We start from the raw sequence: 26,264 nt of genomic DNA on the forward strand, positions 1-26,264 counted from the left end.
TTGGATAAGGTTTGCCATATGGGCTCAAAGGTCTGGTGTCTCCATAATGTAGTATGAACTATATTGCATTATCAGAAGGCACTAAAGGATTCTTAGAGTGAGACTGATTATCTTGATTAACTTTGCCTCTTTACAGCTCAGGCATCCAGTGCAGGCTAATTGCCTACTCTGCCTCTAGTATTAGTCTTGGAGGAGGAAAAGCACCCCCTTGCATCCCACTGTCTTAGACAAGTAGCTTAATGGGTGGGAAGTCATGCAACTGCCTTTCTTGAGAATAATTTGCTAAGCCTTGGAAGCAGAAAACCTCTTGATCCTATGGCAGAACTTTATGGTCTGAGATTTATGGGGCAGTTTAAACATACAGTGTTTACAGCCAGTAAAGCTACAAAATAAGAGATGGTGTAAAGAAAATAGGACGAATAATTTCCTACTGGGCAGTCAGCATGTGAACAAGTTAGTGAATCTGGAGGCACTGTGGTGTCCTCTATGGCACAAAGCACTCACTTCCCTAGTAGCCACCGCATGTGTTCTCAGAATGACGTGGCACAATCCTACAAGGTATTTCAGAGAGCAGCACAAGGGTGGTGCCCTTGCAGAATGAAGCACACTGTTGTCTGGAGGCACAACTGGTCTCAGTCAAGACCTGATTTCATATCCTTAATAGCCTACTGCTTTTCTCCTCTCTGATTTGGCATCAGGTCTCTTGATACCGGTATGAATTGTGACTATATATTCTGCTGTGTATTTTGAGAGCTTTTTCTGAGCTACAGGTGATTGATTCCTGACCCAGAGCAACACCATAAGAAGTACTTGTCTTTACCTCGTCCGTGCTTGTGCTTGTTGTTGATGACGATTTGTACTATTGTTCCTGAAGCTTGCTGGGGATCCGGGAGGACTCCGCGGTTACTCCTGCCATTGGGAAAGCGTGGAATGTTGACTGCCTGCCTTGCAGAGCTGGGTGACAGGTCGTAGTGGGAACGGTGGTATGAGTGTCTCTGTTTAAGAGACAGAAAGAGAGTAGGAAAGTAAATGTCTTATTCCAGTGATCATGGGGAAAGAGGCTGCACTAGAAGCTTAACACAGACAACAAGTGTTGTCGCTATCATCAAACATCATTCACACATACATGGTTGTAACTCATCTCACAGACTGTATATGTCAGTGTAGGTGTCTTTATCTAAGTTGGTCATCTGAAGTCCTAAACTGAGTGAATGGACAGAGAGGCAGTTTTAGAACCTGACCTGTTGTGGAACTCTATATCATGAGGAGATGACTCACAACCCAGAAGTGCCTATTTCACTCCATGTATTAAAAATTATGTACAAAGCTAGATGCCTACTTTACTGATGTCTCCTCTAAGATCAGATGAGAAGAATTGTAAGCCTGTCTAGTTTTCCTCATCACAGTTGCTTTCTGCTGGGGCTCCAGTGTCAGAGTGGCTGTCCAGCTTGTTGTTTGCTTGCAGCTTTGAACTCTGACACAAGGCCAGTGTTAGGCTTGCACAGGCTGAGTCTTACAGGCTGGGAAGTCTCATTTTATTTGCAAAGAACAGTAGTATCAATAACAGTAGTAGTATTAGTAGCGTGCAGCGTGTTTTCTAGAGCAAAACCACTGGTTGTTTTCAGAAAATTATTTTCCAAAATACCCATGGGCATAAAGGAATATGTATTTTACAGCAGATCTTTTACAAGGCATGATTCTTCTCACTAATCCAAAGACCTGTTAGTTCATGTATTTAGGTAATGCACCTAATGCTTAAAAGCACTTCATATTCTCTCCAAATGTTGTTACAAAAATCATCTCTTGAGAAGTAAGTTGTTAATGGATACTCTTAGCCCCATGGGTAGTGAAGCCCCTAAAGTAAATATATACATGTGTAAATGCCAACTGGGAAGTAAGTGTTTGCAATTATGATTTAAAAGTGATGCCTGCATAGCAAACAAAACGCTGCAGAGTTTATAATTCTTATAGAGCATATACAACAAAGACAAAATCCAAAGCCTGCAGGAGCTCATGGGAGTTTATAATTCATCATTATTCCTGGATTCAGGCTGAGTCTATTAAGGGATTTGCTGAAGTGGAAGAAACCTATTTTGGGCTAGATTCAGAGAGCCCAGGATAAAGCCGTAGACCTGTTACCATGCTTTTCTATTCTTTCCCCAATGTACTGATGCACAAAGCACAGCAGGAGTCTGTCTTTAAACTGTAGGTCACACTTACGGCTTCCCTGTTGGCCGGCTGCCGGAAGATATCCCCGTCGGAATGTTCCCATGATAATTCTCCATCTCCTGTATGCGAAGCAGAGCAGGAGCAATTAGGGGGTAACCGTGCCACACCTTGGGAGATACTCAGGGGAAAAGTCTCATCCAGCTTTACAGCTAAATTTAAGGTGGAGGTTGCATCAAGGTGTAGAAGTGTCAGTCTTTAGTCTGACTTCATTGCACTAGATTCTGTACAGACCAAAAGGAAGATCTCTTCCCAAACATCATGCAAACTTAGGATGAAGATTTACTATCAGTTTTATGCAGCTTACCAAGATGCTGCGCACAAGGTGATTTCCAGCAATCATTCGCTGTGTGATCTCAGGCAAAGGTGAGAGACTTGGCCATTTGAAGCCTTGATTAATCTCATTCTGGGAATGCAACTTTATCACCAGTGCGTACTCCTCTTGTTTCAATTTAGGAACACAGAGGTAGCAATGTTCCCCTGCTGGCATTTCTGGTGGTTTAATTTCCCAACATGCTTTGGATTGTAAGTACATGGGAAACCTGCAGATTGTGTCCTGAGGGCCAGTGCTAGTGCACAGACAGGGCCCTGGCAGGGGAAGGAGTAAATTCAGAGCCTGTCCTTCTGTGGCTATGCTTGAACTTACCTCTGCAAACTGGACAGCAGGACTCCGGAACAGAAACTGGGAAAGAGCAAGTTAATTTGGGACAAGTCTTCAACCCACAGTACACGTTTCCTTCCTGCCAGTAGAACACAAGAACTTAGGAGGAGTCACTGATTTGCCTGGTACTGTGTATGCATTTTTGATGGATGTGCTTACATCTAGTATGTGTGTTTCCATAAATACCGCTCTAGTGGCACAAGCAGAGTATCAGCCCATTGAAAAGTCTGAATAGCTTTGTTAGAATTTGTTGTCACACAGAGGAAGATCCCTTTCTTAAAATAAAGCAGAGGCAAAGGGAAGAGGTGTAAGTGTGTGGGGAGAAGAACTGCAATTATTGTAGGCTGAAAATGTACCTGACATGGTTGGTACTAAATCACCCAGTGTAAATTCTTCCCCCTGCTCTCCCTCAGTTGTGTCTCACCACTGAACTGGAGGAGTAGCTCAGCAGTAACTTAAAGTTGTAAAGTCTTTTCAGTGCTTGGCCTGTTAATTTGTAGTTAAAGTTGAATATGATGATTTGATCAGAGGAGGTCACAGTTGCCAATACTTGATACTGAAGAGCTGGCTGGATTGAGAGGGATGTTCTGGTTCAGACACTGGCTCTGAGGAGTCCCTGGGTTACTGCTCAGACATCCAGGGTTTGAGTGGTGACATCTTGGCTCTGTGGCTCAGTGCCAGTTGACAGCGCTGTCCACTCTCAGCCTGTGGGGCTTTACTTATCAGCTGAGTCCAAATGAATTCAGTTTCAGGCATTGGCTTAGCACTGTGTTTTCCAGTCAGGTTGAAGCGAGATGTTCGATCTGTGCCAAGTAGCAATATTTTACCTTCTGCCTCTGCACTGTAGGCTCACTTAGAGCAGATGCTCAACAGGGTAAGCTTTGTCCACAGTGTTTGGGTAAGAGGTAGCCTGGCATTTACCAGGTACTGCAGACTGGCTCTGAACACTATGAGTTTCAGCATTAATTCTCAACTCCCAGCCTTTGCTATGTATTGCTTATATTTCAGTGTCATGTCTTCTAGAAAGGAGAAATGAAGCACAGAGAGAGCAGGGCTCTGTCGAACCATGTTACTTACTGAGCAGCTGCACTGGGCACACTGGTTTGCTTGCCTGTTTTGGAAAAGTCCCTCTGCCACAAACATTTCACCATGATGGTAGGTGGTGCCATTGTATTCACAGGATTTCCCGGTGATTTTGCTGCTTACTGAGAAAAGGGAGTCTTCTGGAAGGAACAGGAAAGGAACATTTCATGCAAATGTCCTTGACATCTGGCAATATCACAAGGAGGAAAATCTTCCCTTCTCCCTCATTTCTCTTTATTATGACAGGACAAGTTTTGTCATGCTACAAAGTGTAAGTGATATTCTCATGCTGCTATTTTGCTGCATGTTAATAATTCACACTTTGAGTTGACTGTCCCAGTTAATCTTAGGATGCTGATGATCAGCTGCAGTGCCAGCACTGTTTAGCTGATGTGTCTCATGCTGCTCTATTTTCTCTTGCTCTGCCTGCTGTAGCACTTGATATTAAGATAGATGGGTGCAGTTTTGTGCCCACTTATTACACATGGCTTTTTCATGCTTTGATGTTGAGGGCATTAGGTCTTGTATACATTATCCCACTATCACTAACACTGTCCTAGTGTGGTTTCCCCTTCTTAGTACTGGTATCATTTTATTAATGATTTGTGATGTTGTAGCCTATAGAAGACTTAGTTGCATGTTAGCAGGATGTGCCATAAGGCATGCATCATTCCATGCCAACCACAGGCGCAAACCTTCTGGAGGAGGAGCGTGGTACTGGTGAGGAAACTGCATCAAGAGGAAACTATGGACTACACAAGTGTTGTTCCTAGTGGCCTTCACAATTCATTGCTGCTGTTTTGAAAACGGGCAAAACCTGTCAAAGGCAGACTTCAAAAGCCACCCAAAAGCTGATTGTTCTCTGACATGCATTTTAATGTCAGATGTGCAAATGAGTGTATTTGGTTTGCAGAACTCCATGCGTATGACAAAGTGCTCAAGATGGCAGTGTCAATTCAACCCTGAAACCTCCTGTTTCAACTCCAGATCGAGGTCTGCACCACATGGGTTAAATTTCCTTCTAAGACATAAAGCTTTCCATACCTTTTGTTAAAACATCCCCTAGATTGTTTAACTATTAGCATTTGACAAACTGTGCAAAGGGATTATACTTCACCTATGAAATGTAAGTCACTTGATACCTATTGGGCAGCAAATCTGGCACTACACATTTAGATTCACATGAATTTAGCATCTCAGCATGGAAAAAGACATTTTGAACAAGAGCTCCATGGAAGTAACAGTGGAGTGTTTGTTCTCTGGAGCCTGAATCACTGCAGATTTCTAGGAATGCAGCTGAAATTTCATTCAGTGGGTTTAGGCTTTCATGTAAAAGAAACCTGACCTAAAAACTCAGGTTTTGCTGTAGCCCCTTTCATTACCTATCAGATAAACCCAGGGAGATTTTGCGTGAAACTCTGCCACCACAGAACGCACATTTTTCAGCTGGGAGCTCAAGTGAAAGAGCAGGTTTCTGCTGGCATGCACTGGCATTAAACACTGACATTTAGTTTTCCATAAAAGCATGTACTTAGTTACATGGGTCCATAAAATATTAATAATATTCTGAATGTCAAATCTGGCTGTGGAACATACATGTGCTACAGTATTTGAGAGTTGGTGGCACAGCGAAGAATGTTCTGCAGGAGCATGGCAGGAGAACGTAGCCACTTACGCTTCCTTGCCTGACACTTCATTTCTCTTCAAGGACAGTCATGGTATTTGCACTTCCTCCTTTGAAGCACTGAATACATCATTATTTCAGTCCAGTTAATGATACCTTTCCAAAATCTTACAGCTAGTACAGAGCATTGACACCACCTGTGCTTGGCATGGAAATGCAGTGCTTGTGGCACTGTCTATCTGGTTTGCTAGTAACATAAATTCCGGGATGGCAAGGTGTGTGCTCTAATCAGCACACATCCTTTGACTGGCATTGGCAAAAGATTCAAGTCACAAGTTTAGCTACTGCCCCATCAGGCCCAAATACTGGAAAACATGAATAAAGAGGCACTTCTCAGGACTGTGCTTATGCCACCAGAGTGTCTTGGGCTTTCCCAGAATCACCTCATGGAAAGCAGAAAGTGAGATTGCCAAAGCCTTAATTACCCCCTTGCCCCTTGGATAACTGGAAGAGCAGCAAAACTGGAAAGAAATGTAAATGGAAGGAGAATACAGTGGTTCTTGTCTGGGTGCAGGGCCCTGTTCATGAAGCCTCTGCAGGACATGGCTGTGCCCATGTGGGACACAGGTCCAAAAGCAGTGTTTGGCTTGTGGTCTGACATCTGCAAAGACCAATACCTGAATGATTCATTGTGGCTCTTCAGAGCATTGGATGAAGAGAGTAAATTGTACTGCAGATTTACCTTGGTATATGCCACAATGCTCAGTCCATTAGGAAATCACCAAATGCCTTTAAATAAGGGAAGGAGGATGGTGAAACTTTTATTGCTTGGAAAATGACAGTGGGGAGTTGCAGCAGGTAATTGTTTTCATCTTTTTTTCTTTTAAGTTGATCATGGAAGTTAGGCCTATAACAGCTAAATCATGACATGCAGCCCAAAACACATGGACATCTGCCTATCTCTGGAAATCAGTTACAGGGAATAAGACCGTGGTTGAGGTCCTGTGCTGCACATACCTGTGCAGATGATTAATCCTTTAGTATATGAAGTGAATGGGCTATTTGGGTGCGTAAAAGAAGGTTTAGGAGAAGTTTTCAGATCACAACCACATTACCATTACTGCAAAAGGATACATACATTCATATATCAGAAAGAGCATATTGGAGAGCATGACTGATCTCTGCAAACACAGCATCTGTCAGAAACTGCAAGGAAGCTCTGTTTATATTTTATGTCTAAATATAACTTCTGTCTGGTGCAGTTTGTCTGTCTTTGCCAGTGGGTGACTGACTTGCTACAACTAGGCCTTGCCTTGGTTTCTTTTCTAGTGCTCTTTAAATCATGGCTAATTAGAGGAGTTCAGACTCCCTCCTGATATCATATTCTCCTGTAGAATGTGAAATTAGAGTCATCGTGGATTGTTTTAAGAAGTGCCAGGTTTGAACTTTGAAAAGTCTTGGCATTAATATTGCTATCAGCATGCATTATCCTGTGCCTTAGTTAAGATACGTTAGAAAGCAATTAATGAACTGCAAATATACTGCCTTGCTCAAAGCGGTATTTGTGAACCTTGCTTCTTAATCAGGAGTGTTCCCAAAGCTTTAGCTGGCATTTTAATGGTGCTGACTAACATTGCTTTAATTAGCTGCCTCTGGAAAGCACCAGGCAACCCATCTGTGTGAATCCTGTAATTAACTGGGTTCAATCTGAGCTCTTTGTGGCATTCACAGCGTGTCAGTGGAAGCAGTATAAAACAGAGAGGGTAGAGCTGTTATAGCATCAATCGAAAAGGAAGTATCTTTCTTTCTATAGTTGGCATTTATTCTCTGAGGGCTCAGACTTCAGTGTAGAGGTTGACAGGCCATGCCTGTATTTGCCTGAAGTTTCAGTGCCATCAAGATAAGACCATGAGTTAGCAATATGGATAGCACTGGTTTATCTCCAACATTAGCATTAGGTAGAGGCAGGGGGATAAGATGTGCAACTCAGGCTTCGCATGACTTGATATGAACGTATCCTGTGAGTAGCTTTAAACCTTGAACCTGGCTGAAGAAATCTTCCAGGCAGGCAACAGAATACAACTGATTCAAAAATGGATTAGCTTCAAAAGAATAGCTTTTTTAAAAGCAAATGGAGACTATGGTGACTATGCTTGAATTTATACATCCAAGCATTCCTCTCTTCCAAACACGGGATTCTCTCCAGCTTCTGCTGTCTATCTAGGCTGTTTTTCACTGGCATGCCATACACACAAGGTAAATCCTAGCCTCAGAGAAGCCAATGGAAAGGTTTCCTTCAGGATTCAGCCTAGGGACTTGCTTGAACACTGTTGGAGATGGATGCTTGTACTAGGAGGAACTGTTGATCTATAAAACAAGATTCGTATCAGTTCAGATCTATAGTACAGCCTGATGCAGAGGTTCAGTGCGACCTAGAACTGCATGTAGGAGTGGTTCCTACAGTCCATTTGACAGGGGGTGTGAAGAAACAATATGGCAAATGTTTGCTGCGAAGGACTGTTAACGTAGTGTGAAGTGCAGCATTAATGCTTTCCTGATAGGCTGACAGAGGTAGGTGTTAATTTGATAAACCCTGGACATTTCATGGAGATCTGGTTCAGTGGAAGCTGCTCCAAGCACACATTTTTCATGGGAACCTGCCTGGGTTCCTGTTGTTCTGCCTATGACGTGAGGTTTCCAAGGGCCAAGGTTTGAGGGCATCCATACTATGTACACAGACCAGGGCTTTCTGGCTTCTGGAGCTTTCCAGTCTCCTGGGAGAAACAGATGCTGTGTCACATGGATCACAGTCAGTTTGGGAAACACCATCTTTTAGCAGTTTCTCTCTACAATTGTATTCCTTCCTGAAGTGTTATAAAAGCTTGATTCTTAGCTGCTTTACCCCTACTTGCATATGTAGCAGAAGGGCATCAGTTATCTGCAACTAGTCCCTGCAATAGCTTAGACAAATTCCATGGGCAGCTCCAAATGTTTGAAACCAGGTAGCTTCTGTAGAAGTATTTATGTGCAAAGAGAATGAAAAGCAGTAACTGGCTCTGAGCAAATCAGCCTTTGGGAAGTGTGGAGTGACTTGCTTGAGGAAGGGCTTTAAGATCCAGGCCTTACTATAGTCAATTAAGTCTTCCACTTGGATCCTTCTGGATAAAGGCAGGAGGTGCCAGTACAATCACAAACAAACAGTTTTAGGACACTAACAAACCAACTGTCAAAATCACCTTAGAATCAGTACAGTTGTGGCATGATAAGCAGTAAAGTATTTATGATGTGACATCTGACCTTCAAGACAAGAGAATCAGTTGCTTTTGGGTGGTCTTTGACATCATAGACAAGGAGACCAAGCATCCAAGAGTCATTATGCCAAGTTTTACGGATCTGCATCCAGTAATAGGTTGAAGTGGTAACCCAGTGTCCTTCTGACATGGAGACTGGACAGACTGGAGGAGGAAGGTGGGCAGGCAGAGCTCATGCTGCCGCGACCTCAGCAGTGTCGGGAAGGACCCTGCACAGCACCTCAGGTTTTACTGCATCTCTAGGAGATACTTTCTTGCACAATATTCTGGCCATTCTTGTTAGTACTTAACACCCTCACTACTGCTTATTTTAGTATCAGAACATCTGGCAAAGATCACTGTTTTAAAAACCCTACAGACTCTTGGCTTGCTGACTTAGGAACTATTTTTAAAGTGCAACATTCAGAATCACCTTGTGTCGTTACTGAAGAAGATAGGCTCTAACAGCAACCAGAAATGCTCGGCCTGGCGTGGACTTTGCAGTTTGTCTCTGGTTTATTAACCACCCTTATAAAAACAATCAAATGCTAAACAATGTGAAATGAATCATGAGGACTCACGTCTTAAGAAACTTACCATACTGGGAACTGTTGTGCAGATAGTCTCTCTGGTCTTTTGTAAGTGAAGATGATAGATTATGACTTTCAATCCAGAGAGGATTTTATGAAACATGTTTTCTGAATCAACACAGAGCATAAGCATGCACAGACCAAGAGACTGAGGACTGGGTTTGGAACCCTACTTACTGACAAGCAATTGAGTAACTCTGCGATGACTGCTTGCACTGGCATCTCTCCTACATATTCACCTGTATTCCCAGGGAGTTTTGCTACTTACTGAACACAGGTGGGAGAGTCAGTTTAGTTGCAACAAGTACTTCAAAGCTCTCTAGGCTGTGTCCTGATGCAGGAAACTGTTGTTGAACACCAGCTACCTGGTTGTCTCACACACTGCTTCTGTACAGAAATCAGGTCACCCCAAGTTGTAACATACCATCATGTGAGGCTGTGTTATTGCCGTGACATTTAAAATTGACATAAGAATTGCAGGCTAACTGTTCAGGAGCAACATATAAAGAGCAATTATGAAGGTCAAAATAATCCACAATTCTTAGAAATGTGCAGACCAGAAGCATTTCTAATGCCAAAGGGGAACATGACAAGAGTATGAGAATACTTCCCCCTGTTTTGCTCACTGAAAATGTTATGAAAGCTGCGTCAGCTCAGGTACACACTGTCCAACACAAGCAGGCAGCACAGAGCAAGCAGATCTAATCACTTCCAAATTAGCTTTGCGAGGGGACCTGGGCTGAACTCCTCTCTCCAGCTTTAATGCAGGATGTACCTCTTCCTGTTGCTGGAACAGACCTTGTGACAGTGAGATAAGCCTGTGAGGTGTTGTAGAGCTGCTCTGATTAAGAGTATCTCAACTCGCCTCCTTTCCTTTCCCCTCAGCAATCAGAGCTTAGAGAAGTTGTAATGACTCCTTTGATCCCTACTGCCTCCGTGTCTGTGTTCCAGGGGGTTCAGCCAAAGCTCTTCCCAGTCCTGGAAAAATCTAAGTGCGAGTAACATTCCAAGTAAAAGATAAAGAAGCCTGCCTCCAGGCAGAAATCCTCTATGTTAGGCCTTTCCCTCTATTACACGTATATAAGAAACAGCTATTCGGTATGAGACACGTATTTGGAATGGAGGAATAAATATGTGTTGATAATTTGATCCTTACAAATTCAGACCAGAGCAGCCTAAGAGTTAAAGAGGTGAGAGAAGCATCCTGCAGAAAGAGATTATGCAGCTTGCTGGAGAGTGACAGTCCGGGAGATTTTGATCATGGTTATGTTGAACCAATCTGGAACAACTCTGTATATTGAACTAACCCTGATGTTAGTGTTCAAACCAAACTCTGTTTTTAAAATAGATTTTTAAAAGAAGGATTCTTTTAAAAAAGATCCTTATCTTTATATGGAAAAAAGATCACATAAATGATACTTTTCTGTGTTTATGCAGTGCATTTCATGCACACATAGCTGTGCTTTATATAACACACAGCACTTCCCTATTTTCCTGCAGTTCCAGTGAGACTAATGTACAGTAACAGCAGTAGGTTTATTTTGTACCCAGAGATTCAATTAATGCTTACCTTCTGATCCACTTGTACCAGGAGAGCCAGGGAAAAGCAGCATAGAGCTGGGAATCTGGATTTCCTCATTCTGCCAGTGTGGTTCACTTCCCCAAAAAGTCCTTCAGTGCAGGAGGTGGTTTGTGATCATATTTTGGCCACCTTAGCATGAGCGTGCTATGCTGGGGCTACTTGGTGAGAGGGGCCAAATGCAGAGGGGATAAAGAAAACAGCAAAGCCAGGGAATGTCTGTATTACAGGAAGCAAGGGATATTGTGGGACAAGTGTCCTGGTGACCTGGGAGAACTCATCACGTTTTTCCCAGAAGTTTACCAAACTTTTTTTGCGGGGGCCTCTTGCACACACTTGCCTCAGAAAGGCAGGAAACCTGTCAGCACCATCACCTCAGTTACTCCATATTCCTGACCTGCTCCCAGGGCAGCTTCAGGGCTGGACAACCAAGCTGAGCCCTGAGTGCCATCAGCCTGGGCTGGGACAAACTGCTCTTGCAAACTGGCTGCTGCAGGGGCAAAAGCACCAGCTACTGAGAGGGTTAATGATCTTACCCTGTCATGTCCAGAGGGATGAAACACAAATAATCTCCTTCATCACCAGAACTAAAGCCTGATTCCTCTTACAGTTGGACTTGATGATCTTAAAGGTCTTTTCCAACCTAGTTGATTCTATGATCATCTCATGAGAATACGGGAACCAGAGATAGAGAATACCTATTACACTGTTTCAGTGCGAGGTTATCTGCTAGAGATCACCCAGTATTATTTTAAATAACCTTTGTGGCTGGAGTTCATTGGGGAACTACAGCACAGCATAAGAGAGCAAATGGATTTCTTTCCTTTTAAAAATTCCTTTGCTTAATTTCTTCCCTCTACTTTTGTTTCCACTCTCCATGAATGTGTCACCTCAAGGTCTGACCTGAAGTCCATCGAACTACATAAATTTGGAACCTGGCCCACACACCTACTCTGTGTGGTACAGCATGAAGGCAGTTTCCTCTTTCATCTTCTGTGTCATATTTCTACCATACTCCTCAACATTTCTAGAGAAGGGACTATAGCACAGTCAATAACTGCATCTGTTTTCATAGAAGGCTGAGTCCAAAAACTAGCCAAGCTAATAGAAATCTGTTGATTGACTACAGTAAACTATGGATCAGCCCTCAGTCCATCTGCATTCAGCCTTCTCCCTCAGGCATGCCTCACAATCCAACTTATTATGAATCTGTGATATAAGGAATCATAGATGATGTGTGAAGGTCCCTTTAAAAAACAACAAAAACTGCAACGATGTTGTTTCTAAAGCAGTGGCTGAGGCTGACAGTAAATTTGGATTGAACAGTTGTGCACCATCCAAAAACCGCAAACACAAGCTCTAAACAAAATCCATATGTGCCTCTCTGAGGTGCAGGTGTCAAAAATATTAAGCCACAAAATGCTTTACATTAAAATAACTTCAAGGGCCAGGTTAAGCTTTAAAAACTCCAGGGTAATTCAGAGGTAATCACAACAGCCAAAGTGCATGAAACCCATTGCTTGAAGGAACTAGTAGCACCTTATCTAGACACCATGAACTTTCAGACAGATTCAAGGCAAAGACGCAGTTTCAGTTTAAACATTCTGTTGGTTGTTTTTTGGCTTTCTAGGGCTAAAGTCAGGCTCTTCACATTATTTTAATATATTTTCTGCAGCTTAATTTCCTGTGTTTTCTTTTATAGTGGCATTAAAAAATGCCCAGCAATTGCCCAGCAACTCTGAAGGAGTCATAAAACACTTTCTAGGTTGCTCCATTTTAATTCCTGCTCTAAGGTTGAACTATTATATGAATCTACCAATCACTCTCCCAGCCAACAAAACAAATTGAGTAAAGCTTTGGTGCACTTTGAATCTTCTCTGAAGCTCTTGGAAGTTATCTTCGGAAACTTCTGAGCAGCCTATCCTGTCATGTCAGTCCAAGTAATGGAAGTTCTAATTTTGTCATCCATGTGGGAAGATGTGTACTTTTTCAGTGCATTTTGGATGCTTATTTACAGATAGATTGTTTGAGGTTTTATAGTCAGAAAAGCAGTATGGAAGCAGGTGATGACCTGAGTCTGGCTGTGATAGCAAACACTCCTTATGAAGCTGGTAACAAAGGCAAATCACAAACCAGTCTGAATCATGTGAGCACACATCAGTAGGAAAAGATTAAGACTTTTCCCAAGAATCCCTCTATTTCCAAATCAGATTTACTTCCAAAAAAACAATTTATTTGAACTATCTCACAGCTACTCATTGTTGGGACTATACAAACCCCAAAACTTCTCACTATCTCCAGTGCTGTGTAACATTCTGTGAGTCTTCCATATTCCAGATATGAATATCCACCTTTTTTGTATATGTGGAGTAACCATAAAAAAGCACAGCTCTGTAATTCTGTGGTACCTCCACAGGAACCAAATACAGACTGGAAAAATGTGAAGCTTGCTCTTACCAATAGGTACTACTAAGTAGTTCTGTAGTTACTACTATCAGCTGCTGTGTATGCTGGGTATGGGTTAGAGGTCTCCAGAGATTCAGATGCTGAGGTAAAGAAACAAGGAAGGCAGGGGTGAACACTGAAACACTCTGCAGAATTTCTTCCATGAACTGAGGCTCATGTCAGACTTGTGGCAAAGTGGGCAGGATGCTGAGAACATGGCCAGTTCTTCTACAATCTGAGATGTGCAGGTAGCCCCAAACCCATACTTCTAGCAATGGACTGTTAGTTAAGTGCCAACTGTCTATTCCTTGGTGTCAGTAAGAAAATCCTTGTAGGACTCAGTACTGAGGTGGTTACGAACTTGTTATTTAGCATGCATCACCCCTGAGGCATGTGCTGCACTGGATTTTCTTTCATCTGAACATTTCTGCCAAGATTTAACCATTCTCAATGAGTTATACAGATATTGTCCTCCCCCTGTTCCTTAATCCCTGCTGCTGAGAGTGCCCTTCATGTGTCCAGCACAGTGCTCCTCAGAATTCAGTATCAAAATCACTTACAGGCTGTTGCTGTTCTTCACAAGTGATGGATTTTATAAGATTTCTCCATGATTTATCAAGTCTTTCATAAAATGACAGTTGCTGCTTTGTTGTGTCCATCTCCCAGAGTACATCTAGGCCTTTGGGAGGCACCTTTGTAAGATGCCCTTTTTTTATTGTTGTCTCAAAATACAGCATGTATCAACTTGCAGTGGCTGTAATGTTCACTAATGTCAAATTCAAATTTCAGTAAGAATCATGGAAGAAAGAAATACTTTCTGCATCTCATTCTCATGAGACCCTGTGGCTTTCTTCCTTAATCTTTCCACCATTACATACGAGAAAGGAAATCACAAGCTCAGAGATTGTTTATACTGCTGCATGACCAGTCGTCTCAAATCTTTTGATGGGGTAAGATGGAAAGTGGGTGTTTCGGCAGCACAGTTCATCAAGAAATTCTGCTGCCTGGGGACTTAAGCAATAGAGGGATTAACACTCAGAAAGGAGAAGGGTTTCTATGTTTGCAGCTTGTCAGGGTTGAGAACCTTGAAGGTCTTTGATGCTAGGGCAGGGATCTGATCTTTTGGACAGTGGAGAGTTCTGGTGTTTCACAAGTCGTATGTGAAGTCTAGATCAATCTCCAAAGTCTCATGACATATTTAGGTGTTTGAACCATGTGTATTGGTTCAGGCACAACTTTTAGAAGGACGATATGCCCTTCACCAGGTTACTTATAAAAATTCTCAATCCTGAGTGTTGCTACAATAGTTTGTTTTCAGTCTGGAATTCGGGATATAAAGTGTTTCTGACTTTAATTTCAGAGGTGCAGCATCTGTCAACAGAGATATTTTCATATGGGAGGTAACAACTGTTCTTTTACTAACATCACAGAAAACAGGATGTGTTCAGTAAGAGACCAGCTGAACATCTCAATATTACCATACTATGGGGTTTTTCTCTTTCCTACGCAGGTGTCACACCCACCTATTCAAGGCAATTAAAACTCCTTGTAACTCCAGTGAGATCTGAGCCATGAGTTTCTCATTTAGTGATATCAGAAGGACGGGTGGTAGCAACAAGAGCTGTATAGAGAATGGAGGAGCTGGGCACAATATGCCTTCCTCCATCCCACAAATATTTGTGATCTAGATTGGGTTCTTCCGAATAGAAGGGTGAGAAGATTGGAACTGAGAGCCTGGAGCTCTGGGGCGTGAGCTGGGTGGAACCCAAAACCTCTTCACCAAATGGCTTATTGTGTGTACATTCTGCAGTGGAAAATCATTCCACCAGAGCATCCCAACTGCCCACGTGGAAGATCTAGGTTGTAATTCAGTGCAAGATGCACTGTAATACATACATGTATATGTAGTATTCTGTATTTATACATATGATGCGTATCAGATCAGCAGGAGCTGTATATGCTCAGCACCTTGCAAGGCTGAGTCTGACTGCAGTGTGTTACCTGGACAAGCTGAGTTCCTGGAAGGAATTGTGAGAACGTAGCACTGAGCTCACTGCAGGCTTCTTAAGCAAGTTTTGCACTGTGGTGAGTTCTTCACTGTCCTAACTAGGCTGCTGCCAGGGTCTAAAATAGCCAGTTCAAAGATTCAGCTATTACTAAGTCATGCTGCAGTCTACCATGCAGACAGAGCTGTTTGATTTTTCAGGTGATGTTCTCAGACCACTGTGGCAATACCTGGTCTGGTCCATTTATTTATACAAAGCTGTATTTAGTCCAGCTTTGTATATAGGTACAGCCTGGCATTTTGTTGTTATTTCACTATCATCTAAAGAACAACAAAAAGTACATCAGAAAAGTGGTTTGAATTTGATAGAGAACCATCATAGTACCAAAGGAGCTTAAACTTAAATGTGTTACTAATCATGAATACTCTTGGAAGCCAGTGTGTTTAGTCAGGGCATCAACTAACTGAAAATACTGGAGCCAGATGGGCTGCTCCATACATCAGCGTGCAGCCTTATCTGCTCAGAAATCAAACCAGCAAGTGCAATATGGAAACCCTTTCTAACTCCTGCAGTTGTGCCTTTTTGCTTCTGACGTAAGCTTCCCCTGTCTTAGATTTACATACTGCAGATTGTACTCAATAATTTTAGGTCTTTAGCTAGACTCGGAATGCTTTGATTTGCAATCATTTCATGTAGAAGTGATGCAGCCTACAATAAATGTTCCATTTGTAAAGGCTCCGTCCATAGTAGCGCCATAAAGGAAATAGAGCTGCAGCTGAATGCTTCAAGAACTTGTCCTTGAAGCTTTTTTTCATGACAGGAGGCAGGAGGTCTGAAGTCCACTCTAACTCAGAGCTGATCCAGCTCTAAGTATGATGGTGAATTCTCTCCTTCACTCTATAACAAGCTCAGAAGCATGTGATGTCCTTTTAGGTCTCACTAGAGTCCCAATGTATGTGAACCTAGTACTTCTGGTCACGTATGTGTGATGATAAGAATCTAATTCAAATAATAAAATACTTTTCAGAGCTGCAAAAGGGAGGAGTACCTTGTTCTATGCATGACACAAGGTCTGGATTGTGCCAGTGCTAGAAAGAAGATATTTAAAACAAAGAAAGGTCAGCAGTGAATCTGTGAGAAAAGCTGGTAGGATTGAACCACTGGTGAAAAGTAGAAGATGCTTCATAACGTATGTCTGACAACTACTTAAGATTCATGGTGGCTGGTGCCAGGGAGACAGGGTACAAACACTGCATCTCTTTGTGTTAGCAAGTCCAGTGTCACTATGGATGCAGGAGACATGAATTCCAAGGGGAGAGTGGTGCCAACTTTTCTCAAAGGAATCCCTTCAACAGCTCCTCCACTTAGGTAGTTATGAAGTTCAGTTTCCAATGAAAGCTGCTGCCTCCTGGCATTACCTCTGCTTCATTAAATAAGGAGGCAGTTATTTGGGCAGTTACACTCTACAAGGCTACACTCTACAAGTTCCACTCTCACTCTTGCAGAAAAGCAGGAGGAAGAGCCCAAAGTCACTCTAAGTAGCACTACTCATTTCTGAAATGAGCCTGAGGAACAGAGGAGAAACCTTCATGACAATATGATGAGCAGTTATAGTCATTCAGATGGGTGGCTAATGGCCAGAGCTCTATCACTTTCCATTACAGAATAACCAGGGAAACCAGAGAAGTGAAATTCCAGCTTATCATGGGATGCTGCACAAAAGACATTGTATGCCAGACACAGGAATGGAAAGCTAGCATAACATGTGCAAGAATGCTTGAGATTCCTACTCAGATCAGGCATGAACATTACTACTGAAGGCAGGACACTAAATTTGATACAAATAATCACTGCAGCAAGCAGAATGCAAATAATCCCTGAAATCACAGGAGATTCCTGGTCCTCTTTTGCCTGATGTCGGTGCAACTCTATCTGAATTATGGATTCAGTTAGGGAAAAAATAGACCTTAGTGGGACTCTTATTTCTAATGAGATGCTGCCCAGCCAGCAATTTAATTTACATATCAAACTCATTTAATATGTAGCAGATAGACTATAGATGGATTTTAGGAGCCTGCAGGAGAACATAATGGATCACAATTCAGGAAAGGCTCGTTCTGGTAATTTTCTGGATTTATCAGTTTAAACACCCAGTACAAAATTCTACCTGAAGACTGTGAACAGCAAGAACTTCACTTGATAAGAAGGATTTGAGAGTTTACAGGGACCCGTATTCTTCCTTACTAGGTCATTGGAGAATGTTTTAAAATCTTGATAAGTATCACAACATTTACAGTCCCCTAAACAGAAAACAGCCAAACAGTGCAGTGCCAGAGAGCACTTGAAGCAAACCCAGTCACTCTGAAGCAATTGTTTCTATACTAAATACTCTACAGAGATACTTAAAAAAGAAAGAAGTTCCTGACCCCAAATGCCAGTCACATACTGGGGTGGGATTGCTGTGATTTAACTTAAGATGTCAAAAAGCGAGCATCTAGTGTCAGCTCTATTTGCCTGTGCTCCCTCAGTAATCAGTGGAGAGAGATGGGCATCTCCAGGGAAAACTTCTCATTCTGGGTAACAGGATGAATGACCCTCTGGGACAGCACGTTTCCAACAGCTGTGAAGGGTATCTACATGATTCCCTTCCCAACTGAAGCTTAGATGAGCTGCAAAAACAGACAGGTTTGGGGCGCACTGGCACACCAATCCTTCTTTTGATCTGAAGGCAGAAGAGGGGTTTGTGTTCCCAGCATCCTACCACTTAATCTAATGCTACTAGTTAGTCATGTAAAACATATTACCTTACAAACCTTCTTGCCTATGTATTAGACCATCATAGGTAACACTGTACCATCAACTAGGTGCCAAAGTGTTAGATCTGAAGTTGAATGGGATGAATTTCATCCCAGGACACAAGGAGAATGTTTTTGAGCAACCTGGTGTAGTGGCAGTTGTGGCTACTCATGGCAGGGGGTTGGAACTAGTTGGGTTTTTAAGGTTCCTTCCAACCCAAACCAGCCTAGGATTCTGTGCTAAGAGTGGCATCATAGCGTTGGAGGAGTTATGCACTTGAAATGGTTTTTCCTCATCACTGATAAGAAAAGGATTCTAGATACCTAGATTGGACGCTGATCTAGACATCTTATGTACAGATGTACATGATAGTCAGAACAGATGAATCCTACAAAACACTGGTGGGTTGGTGTCATTTATTCTCCAGTAAGCGCAACGAACACACTCCAGTCCCAGCTGAACAGCAAACTGCTTGTGCACTCTCCACTGGGCACCACCTCCTGCTCACAGGTTTTGGTCAGGGAACAGCTGTTTTCCTCAGACAATGAAACTCTCTGGAGAAAATCAAATAAACCCTTTCTGTGATGCTGCATGAATACTCTTTTATAAATGGAAACGAGGGGTGCCACTAAGACAGACATCTAGGGGAAAGCTCCAGTCAAATCTACCAGCCATTAGGCCATGTCGGGAATGTTGTAACAGCCTCGTGAAAGATCCTGCTTAGTCTCTTTCATACAGTGGCTCTTAATAATGAGCATATAATAAATGTACAGTCTGGAGGAATTTACTATACAGTATCCCATTGGATTTATATAGTCATAAACTCCTACAGCACTGCTTCTATGATTTACAACAGTCTCTACTAATTATGAAGCTATGCCTGGATTTGAGATGTAAAAAGCAAATGTTACCAGACTAGTTGTACAGTGATACTATACAAATGCACATTTGCCACAGCAATTTTGAACTGCTTGTTAACAGAGAACCACTGCAAATAACCATGTATTTCAGCCTGCTGTTAGGGAAAGCACCAAAAGCAGAAACCTAGGAAGTTTGTGGGATGGGGTTTTATTGTGATGCAGTTTAGAGATAAGGGAAGGAGTTGGGAGCAGATAGTCCATAGACTCCAGCAGTGAAACTTCTGCTGCCTTCTGCTTAGACTGTAGGGGACTGGACTTGGGAGTTTGCCTGATCCCTTCCCAAATCTGTACTTCAATTTCCTAAACCACCTGTAGGGCAAACCTCTCATGACCTAAAGGGACATAGAAGGATGTTTACTTCACAGAAGTTTTCCAGCACAGGCATTTAATGTTGCTGTTCCTCATCATCTTAAACACCTATTTCAGCAAGGACTGTACGGCATTAGTAGGAATTACCTGGGCATCGTGGGCAGCACAGCTGTGGTACGTGCACAGGGGAAGGACAGTGTAGACTTGGGCATCTTATTCTGCTGCACAGTACATTTCCATTCTGCAGGTGAACACAATACAATACTTTTATGAAATGGCCTATCTTACAAATTTCTGTGTTCTCTAGTCTACATCTAAATATTCTTTATATAAATGCATTTCTACAACATTCTGATTTCACTCTCACCAGGTTTCACTGCCTCTGAATTCATGCTGGAGCTCAGAATGCAGCAGAAATCCATACAAACCTTAAAATCAGAGGAAGTGCCTGGAAATGGCTTGCAACAATCATCATTTGTGTTTTTCTTTTGAGCAGATTATGCTTAGGAATTGCATTTTCAAAACTGAGACCCAGATAATGAATGGTTGGTCTCTGAGGTATCCCCTGCTGAGGGTTGGTTCAAGACCACAAGAGACAATAGCATCTGTAATAGTTCCTGAAAACTGTGGAGAGTCTTTTGTTTTCATTTTATGGGTTCCCCAGCAGACAAAAAACACCAGTTGGGAAGCAGCCATTTTTCTAAGAAACACGAGCAAGTCTTGGGAATAGTGTTCATTATTCATGTCATTAACATATTCTATTTGACCACATCTAAGTTTGATTTATAATTAAAACACAGGGAATTTTCCTTCTCCAGTGTCTGTAACAAGCAAAGACTATCCATTTCAAATTCCCATTTCCCATCTATAATTCATCCTTCTAATTTAGCTCTGAGTTGCTCATGTTTATATCAAGAAGGATCTTTCAGCATGAACACTGATACTATGCTATGACTGCAGTTTTAGGTGGTGTCAGGAATAAACCCACTTCATTTTCCTGTGCCTTCTGGAGCACTGAAATGTTTCCAGCAGTGGTGCAGACTTCCTTAGATGGTGTATGTATGGGCTTTCCTCTCTTTCTTCTCTATCAAAATAATCCATTGACTCCTAAGTCTCTGCAGACCACAGGCTGTAATCATTGATCATTACTACCCACAAACTACATTTGTGCATCTGCTTTGGAAAGAGACACTAAAAGTGATATCACCATCTGTTTCCAATGCTGACTGAAATTAAATACACTGATTTTAGAGAGGAGGAGCAATTGTAGGCTGTAGATTCTGTGTGGGATAGGGACTGGCACTGGTGTGCATAGCCCTTGCCCAGTGCACCATCACCCGAGAGCCTGTAAAGCGCTGCTGTGGAAGACAGTCTGGCACTGTCTGCTGGCCTGGCTCTGTGTTGCTCACTTGTCCTGCTCCATGGCCTCACTCCCTCCTTAACGATTAGTCCTGTGAAATCTCCTGAGGTGGACATTTACGTCCTGTGCAGGGTCAGCTGTGATAGTCCTGCAGGCCTGCTTGGCTCCTCAGTGCTGCCTGCAGCGCTCCGCTGTTTGCAGCAGGACACAACTATTCCGACTGACCTTGTGCTTCCTCAGACTGCTCTTAGACTCACAGCGCTATTTGGGAGACCAAACCCTACTAAATACAACTTAAGCTTACCCCCTAGAGCAGGACTTAAGTTCTTGTAGGTCTCTGTGAGTCAGGGCCACGATGAGCATTTCTGCAGCAGATACCCAAAGAGTAACAGTGCGTTTCTCCTCTCAGCCTGTGGGTATCAGTACTAAGTGCAGAGAGCATTCATTTTGACCCCCGAAGTCTGCAGAGCTGACCAGGAAGACAGGCAAAAAGCTGCTCTATTTTAGAGAGTAAAATAATGATCTGACAAACTGTTGAGTGTTCCAGTATACATGACAGTCACAGCCAACAGTTTCCACTGTGTACTGGTGGGGAGGAGGGGTTGTAAAAGAAAGGGGGAGCAGGGTGAGAACACTGACCTACGGTTAGTTTTATTCTGGTTTAAGTATGTAAATTATAACTTGTAAAAATACAATGCTACATACACACAACACCAGGAAGGCTTTTTTTTTTAATCCCAGGCTGAATAATTTGGCCTCTGTTCAGTTAATTTGTCTGCCTTTTTCTTCAACATTAGAAGTGTGTGTGTTGGGGGGATGGATGGACTCACCCAGGCTGTTGTTTAGAGATGGAGCAGAGATCTCCGTCTGTTGCCTGGCTCATATGACTTGTTTTTGTGCAGAGATCATATGGATCATGATGTTGGAGGCCAGCGAAGAAATTTTGGTCACACTGGTGACAAAGACACCTGGGGTTTTTATGCTGTAATACTAGGTCTGTGCTTGTGCTATGTCATGACATGTTTTCTAATGCATTTCTAAGGCTTTATCTAGCCTTAATTTTGTTGAAATTGTAAATTATTGAGAGTTTCCTGATGATCTGGAACTTTCACTGTAGGTCAGTGTTCTGAGGGCACTTCTTTTGGCCAGGACAAAGCTCAAACGAATGGCTGGATGCTGCAGTTGTTATTTGGAGTCTTCTTCCCAGGCAACAAGAGTCACATCCCAGAGATCCCTCAGAGCATCCTCACTGCTGAAATAACCCCAAGTGACATTTTGCACCCTCATGGTACAACAAAGGTAAAACAGAGCAAACAAGGAAGTAGAGTCCAGAACCTCTTCTGAGCTGCATGTACTGGTCATTACCACAGTTTACTTCTTTAATAACAGCTGCCCTGAACTGTCACTCTGGTCTTTCATGCCATGAAAGAAATGAAATACACTCCATTTGTTGGAGCCTCACAGTGTGTGGGTATGCCTGTGCTCTAGAGGAGCATACCATGCAATTTCCTATCCCTCCAGACTAACATCTTCCTGAAACTCATTGAGCAATGATTTGTATCCAGATCTCTAGGGTTTCCAGTTAATTTCATCCCCACCCAAGACACAGCCTTCCAGCAATTTAACGTGTTTTACCACACATGGATTCTGAGGGAGTTTTCCACTTACAGATCAGCAAAAATGAGTGGAAACTCCTTTTTGCTGTAACCAAGGACTTTTCATTTTCTTCCTACTGCATTGCTTTTCTTTTACTGCCTTCTCTCTGCTGCACAGATCTGAGATGTAGCCAAGCCGGGGGGGCTACTGTTGGTGCATCTCTGTAGTAGCAGATCCCTCAGAGCAAATGCTGCACAAGGGCCCAATATTTTATACTTGCGGGGAGGAAATAGCCAAGAAAACTTTATTCTGCATTGAATACAGCAGACAAAACTCAGCATCTGGAGTGTCTCATGTGTTACTGATTAAGAGCCCCTTATTTAGTCATTTTAAAGTACTCCAAGAGACATACTTTGACCTCATTTTCCTGCCCCCCCCCAGCTGTATAATGCCATACTTAGGAGATCTGTGGCTGCTGTGTCTTCGTATCAGGCATCAGCTGATGACAGCTAAGGACCTATCCCTTCATGTCCTATCCAGTTCTCCCTGCTTCCCAAACCTTTTTGTCATTTTTCATCATCTGATTCTTCTTTCATAGATTCTACAAGCAGTGTTATACAATCCTGTTCCTTTAGCACTTTAGGGCATCAGGTGCTTTGACTGTGGAAATGCCTCTGAAGTCGTGGGCATTGTCCATAGATACAAACAACTTCAGATTTAGGTTCATCCACATTGATGGAACTGCTCTTTCCTGCAGCATGACCTACTAGTGCAAATAGGTTTGAGCTTGTCAAGTTGTAGATACAGCAGGAAGGATTCTGGTCAAGTAAGCAAGTAGAAGTAGTTGTAGGATTAATAACTCAGCAGTCCTACCTCTGAGCACAGACAGTTTACACAGTAGACAAGGCCATAGGGTTCTAGGTAAGGATGCCATCTCTCTCCAACACGGTACTTCTTATCTTGAAACACACAGTATGTATCTGAGTCTGTAAAGCAGTAAGGAATAAAGAGCTTGAATGAATGTTCCCGTTCCATGCTTACAAAGTGTTCTTAGGTTTTATGTGAACTACTTGTTCTTTCCCCAGAATATCACACAATGGAAATGTCCTTGATTTCATGTGCTGTTGTCTCTAACTTCCCCACATAAATGACATGATCTCCCATCTTTCCAAAACTGCAGCTCCTGAAATAGCTGACACAATGGCTGTCACACAGGGTGAGTTTATCCTTTCACCTGCAAAACCACTGGCTAAAATGCCAACAAAACTGAAGTGCTTGATTGCTCAGATGGGTTTAAGAAACAAAACCTTTTCATTGCAAACCCAAAGTAATTGGCTTAACTCAGGAAAATCCCAGGTTATACAGCTGAGAGATTTTGAACATGGGGTCTGCAAAAGGAGGGTAAATGCACTGTATTTACACTACATGTTCAGTGTCTCCCTATTTTAACCACCTAATAAAACAGAAGTTTGTCCTAGTGTTTCAGAACAACTTGTTCTAACTTACATATGCTTCAGCATTCAGAGTATTTTAAGATCTTCTTGTGCATTAAGCACTTCTAATCGTGCAGGTGCAGTTCTGCAGGTATCCATCTACCTGTCAGACATTATTGCCCGATCTCTCCCTGTCACGTTATGGCTTCACACTGAAAACTCAAATCTCTTCAATTAAAGGGTGTTTATCATGTGTTTCCACAAGAGAATTCCTTCCTGTTATCTTAATGATGTCCAAATTCACTAGCCTCAGTATAGATGATACTTCAGGGTATCAAACAAAATACCTCTTTCCAAGTGATAATCCAAACAAGGGACATTCTTCCCATTTACTGGGCTAAAAGAAGGTAGCAAGAGGTAGGGATTATTAGTAGCAACTGTGAAGTGCTCTGCCTTCACTTCACACTAAAGCATGACAAATGAAAGGCAGGATCTGAAAAAGCAGATGAATGGAGTTCGGTAGTTTCTCACACTGTGCTTTCTGTGACCAGGGATACCTGCACATTGTTTGCCTGGGAGCATGTTCAACAGAGAACGTGGCCTTTATGGAACTCATTCTTTTCCTTTTTTTAATGCATCTATTTCCTTAGAAGCAGAAGCACCTGATACTGAGGCTGAAAATTGTAACTGCTTCTCAAGGGCAAACAATGTCTTTGGTAAGAAGAAGGCCAAAACCCAGCGTGCAGGTGAGGAGAGCAGTCCAGAGAGCTAGTAACAGGGCTGTAGCAGTCTTACTGGAGTAGTTACTCCTCCTTGCCATGCTTTCTGAAATGTGTTAACATCTCCCACGGATGACAGGCTTTGTAGAAATACTCCCTTTGTTTTGTTTGTATTCTTTTCAATTCTGCTCATCAAGTTTTTGACAGCGCTTAAACCCTTAATTTTCTCAAAGGATGTATCTAATCCAGTTCATATGAGGTTGTTTTTGGAACACACCATAACAGTCTTGGACGAGCTTTACACTAGCTGAAAACTTCAGCACAATAGTCTTACACATGGGACAGAATCCAGATAATCTGTCAGATGTTTACGAAAATGGAATTAAGCACTCTCTGGATTCAGGATATGTGAAATAAAACAGATTCTCCAATTGATGTGTTATGTTCTTTATGATGCAATGAAACCTGTACAGCTTCAGGAAGAAGTGCCCCAAACCTGGGGATGACCTGATTCTACTAAACATAGGATTAGGAGGAAGAAAGTTAGAAGGTTTTGAACACAGTACCACAGTTTGAAGATATTTCAGTCAAATAGAAGGAAAATGTCAAATTTGTGTGAAGGTGACAGCTTTGAAGTCTACTTACGTTTTACTTGTTCTAGTTTACCTCCATCTACGAAAAGGAGACAGAGCACACCACAAAAGATAAAATGAAAATCCTTCAGTATCCACTTTTTTCTCATCTTTATCGACAAAAGGAAAAGAAAGAGCCTCCAAAGCAGAGAACGTTGGACTGTTGGGAAGAAAAGATTAAATTAATTAAACCAATCCTGTAAGATACTTGAATTCTCTGACATGATCTCATCCTGCACACAGAAATCCTAAACTGTCTATATCATGGATATTCATTGCATGGAACTAGCTTTGGCTTCAGATCATTTCAGTTTTGGAAAAGGGGCTACATTCCCATTCATGAAGGTCGAAAAGTGGGTATTACTTCTAAGAAAGTCCTTATTTTATTCCAAAGCGGAAAAACCTGACTTTGGAATTCTTCCAGACCTCTTTCACAAGAAACCAGTTGGGAAGATGTGCTTGTGGAGCAGCTCTTTTGGATGTAACTGAGGAAATGCAGGTGTCAACTGTAACATGTTTGCTTCAGTATAATATGAACCTTGGCCATTCCTGGTGCACTGGCCCCGCACCATGGCACTCCCTGCTTAGGGCAACATGCTGGCCATGCTCTTGGCAATGGGAGCTCTCCTCCTGCATCTCACAGGCTTCCACCACTATTCACTTGCCCCTCTCCCAACCACTGTTGTTCTGGGACTGTGTATAATTGGTTTTCCTTTCTGTGGCCTTGATATCTGAAAGTAGCATGGGGGATTGACATGTCATCTTCATTCCTGTAAATCTTTGCTGTCAAAACCTGGCATATGGAGCAAAGCTTAACATGTTCTGTGTGGTGCAGAGGTGGTACCATATTTGCTGCATGCACAGTTCTGCTTATCTTTTTCTGGCTTTAAAAGGTGGATTATTTTATAATGAAAAAAGGCATAAAATAATGAACTAAAGTAGAATTCATTTATTTCTGACAGCCAACCTAAGGTTCTAAATTGAGAAAAATGTTG

General features: G+C 42.3%; 1 protein-coding gene across 1 annotated transcript; it reads right to left on the reverse strand.

The window, feature by feature from the left end:
* Positions 1–820: 820 nt before the first annotated feature.
* On the reverse strand, positions 821–25,379 carry LOC104406395 (chordin-like protein 1; the record flags this gene model as incomplete). Its single annotated transcript, XM_010015359.1, has 7 exons — positions 25,283–25,379; positions 23,359–23,471; positions 19,677–19,770; positions 3,965–4,110; positions 2,873–2,966; positions 2,221–2,288; positions 821–995 (listed from the first exon to the last, which is right to left on the reverse strand). Coding segments are annotated over exons 1-7 (787 nt in total), but the record flags the coding sequence as incomplete, so codon positions are not given.
* Positions 25,380–26,264: the final 885 nt, after the last annotated feature.

Source organism: Nestor notabilis, unplaced genomic scaffold, assembly GCF_000696875.1.
Source record: "Nestor notabilis isolate BGI_N333 unplaced genomic scaffold, ASM69687v1 scaffold35295, whole genome shotgun sequence".
Taxonomy (NCBI): domain Eukaryota; kingdom Metazoa; phylum Chordata; class Aves; order Psittaciformes; family Psittacidae; genus Nestor; species Nestor notabilis.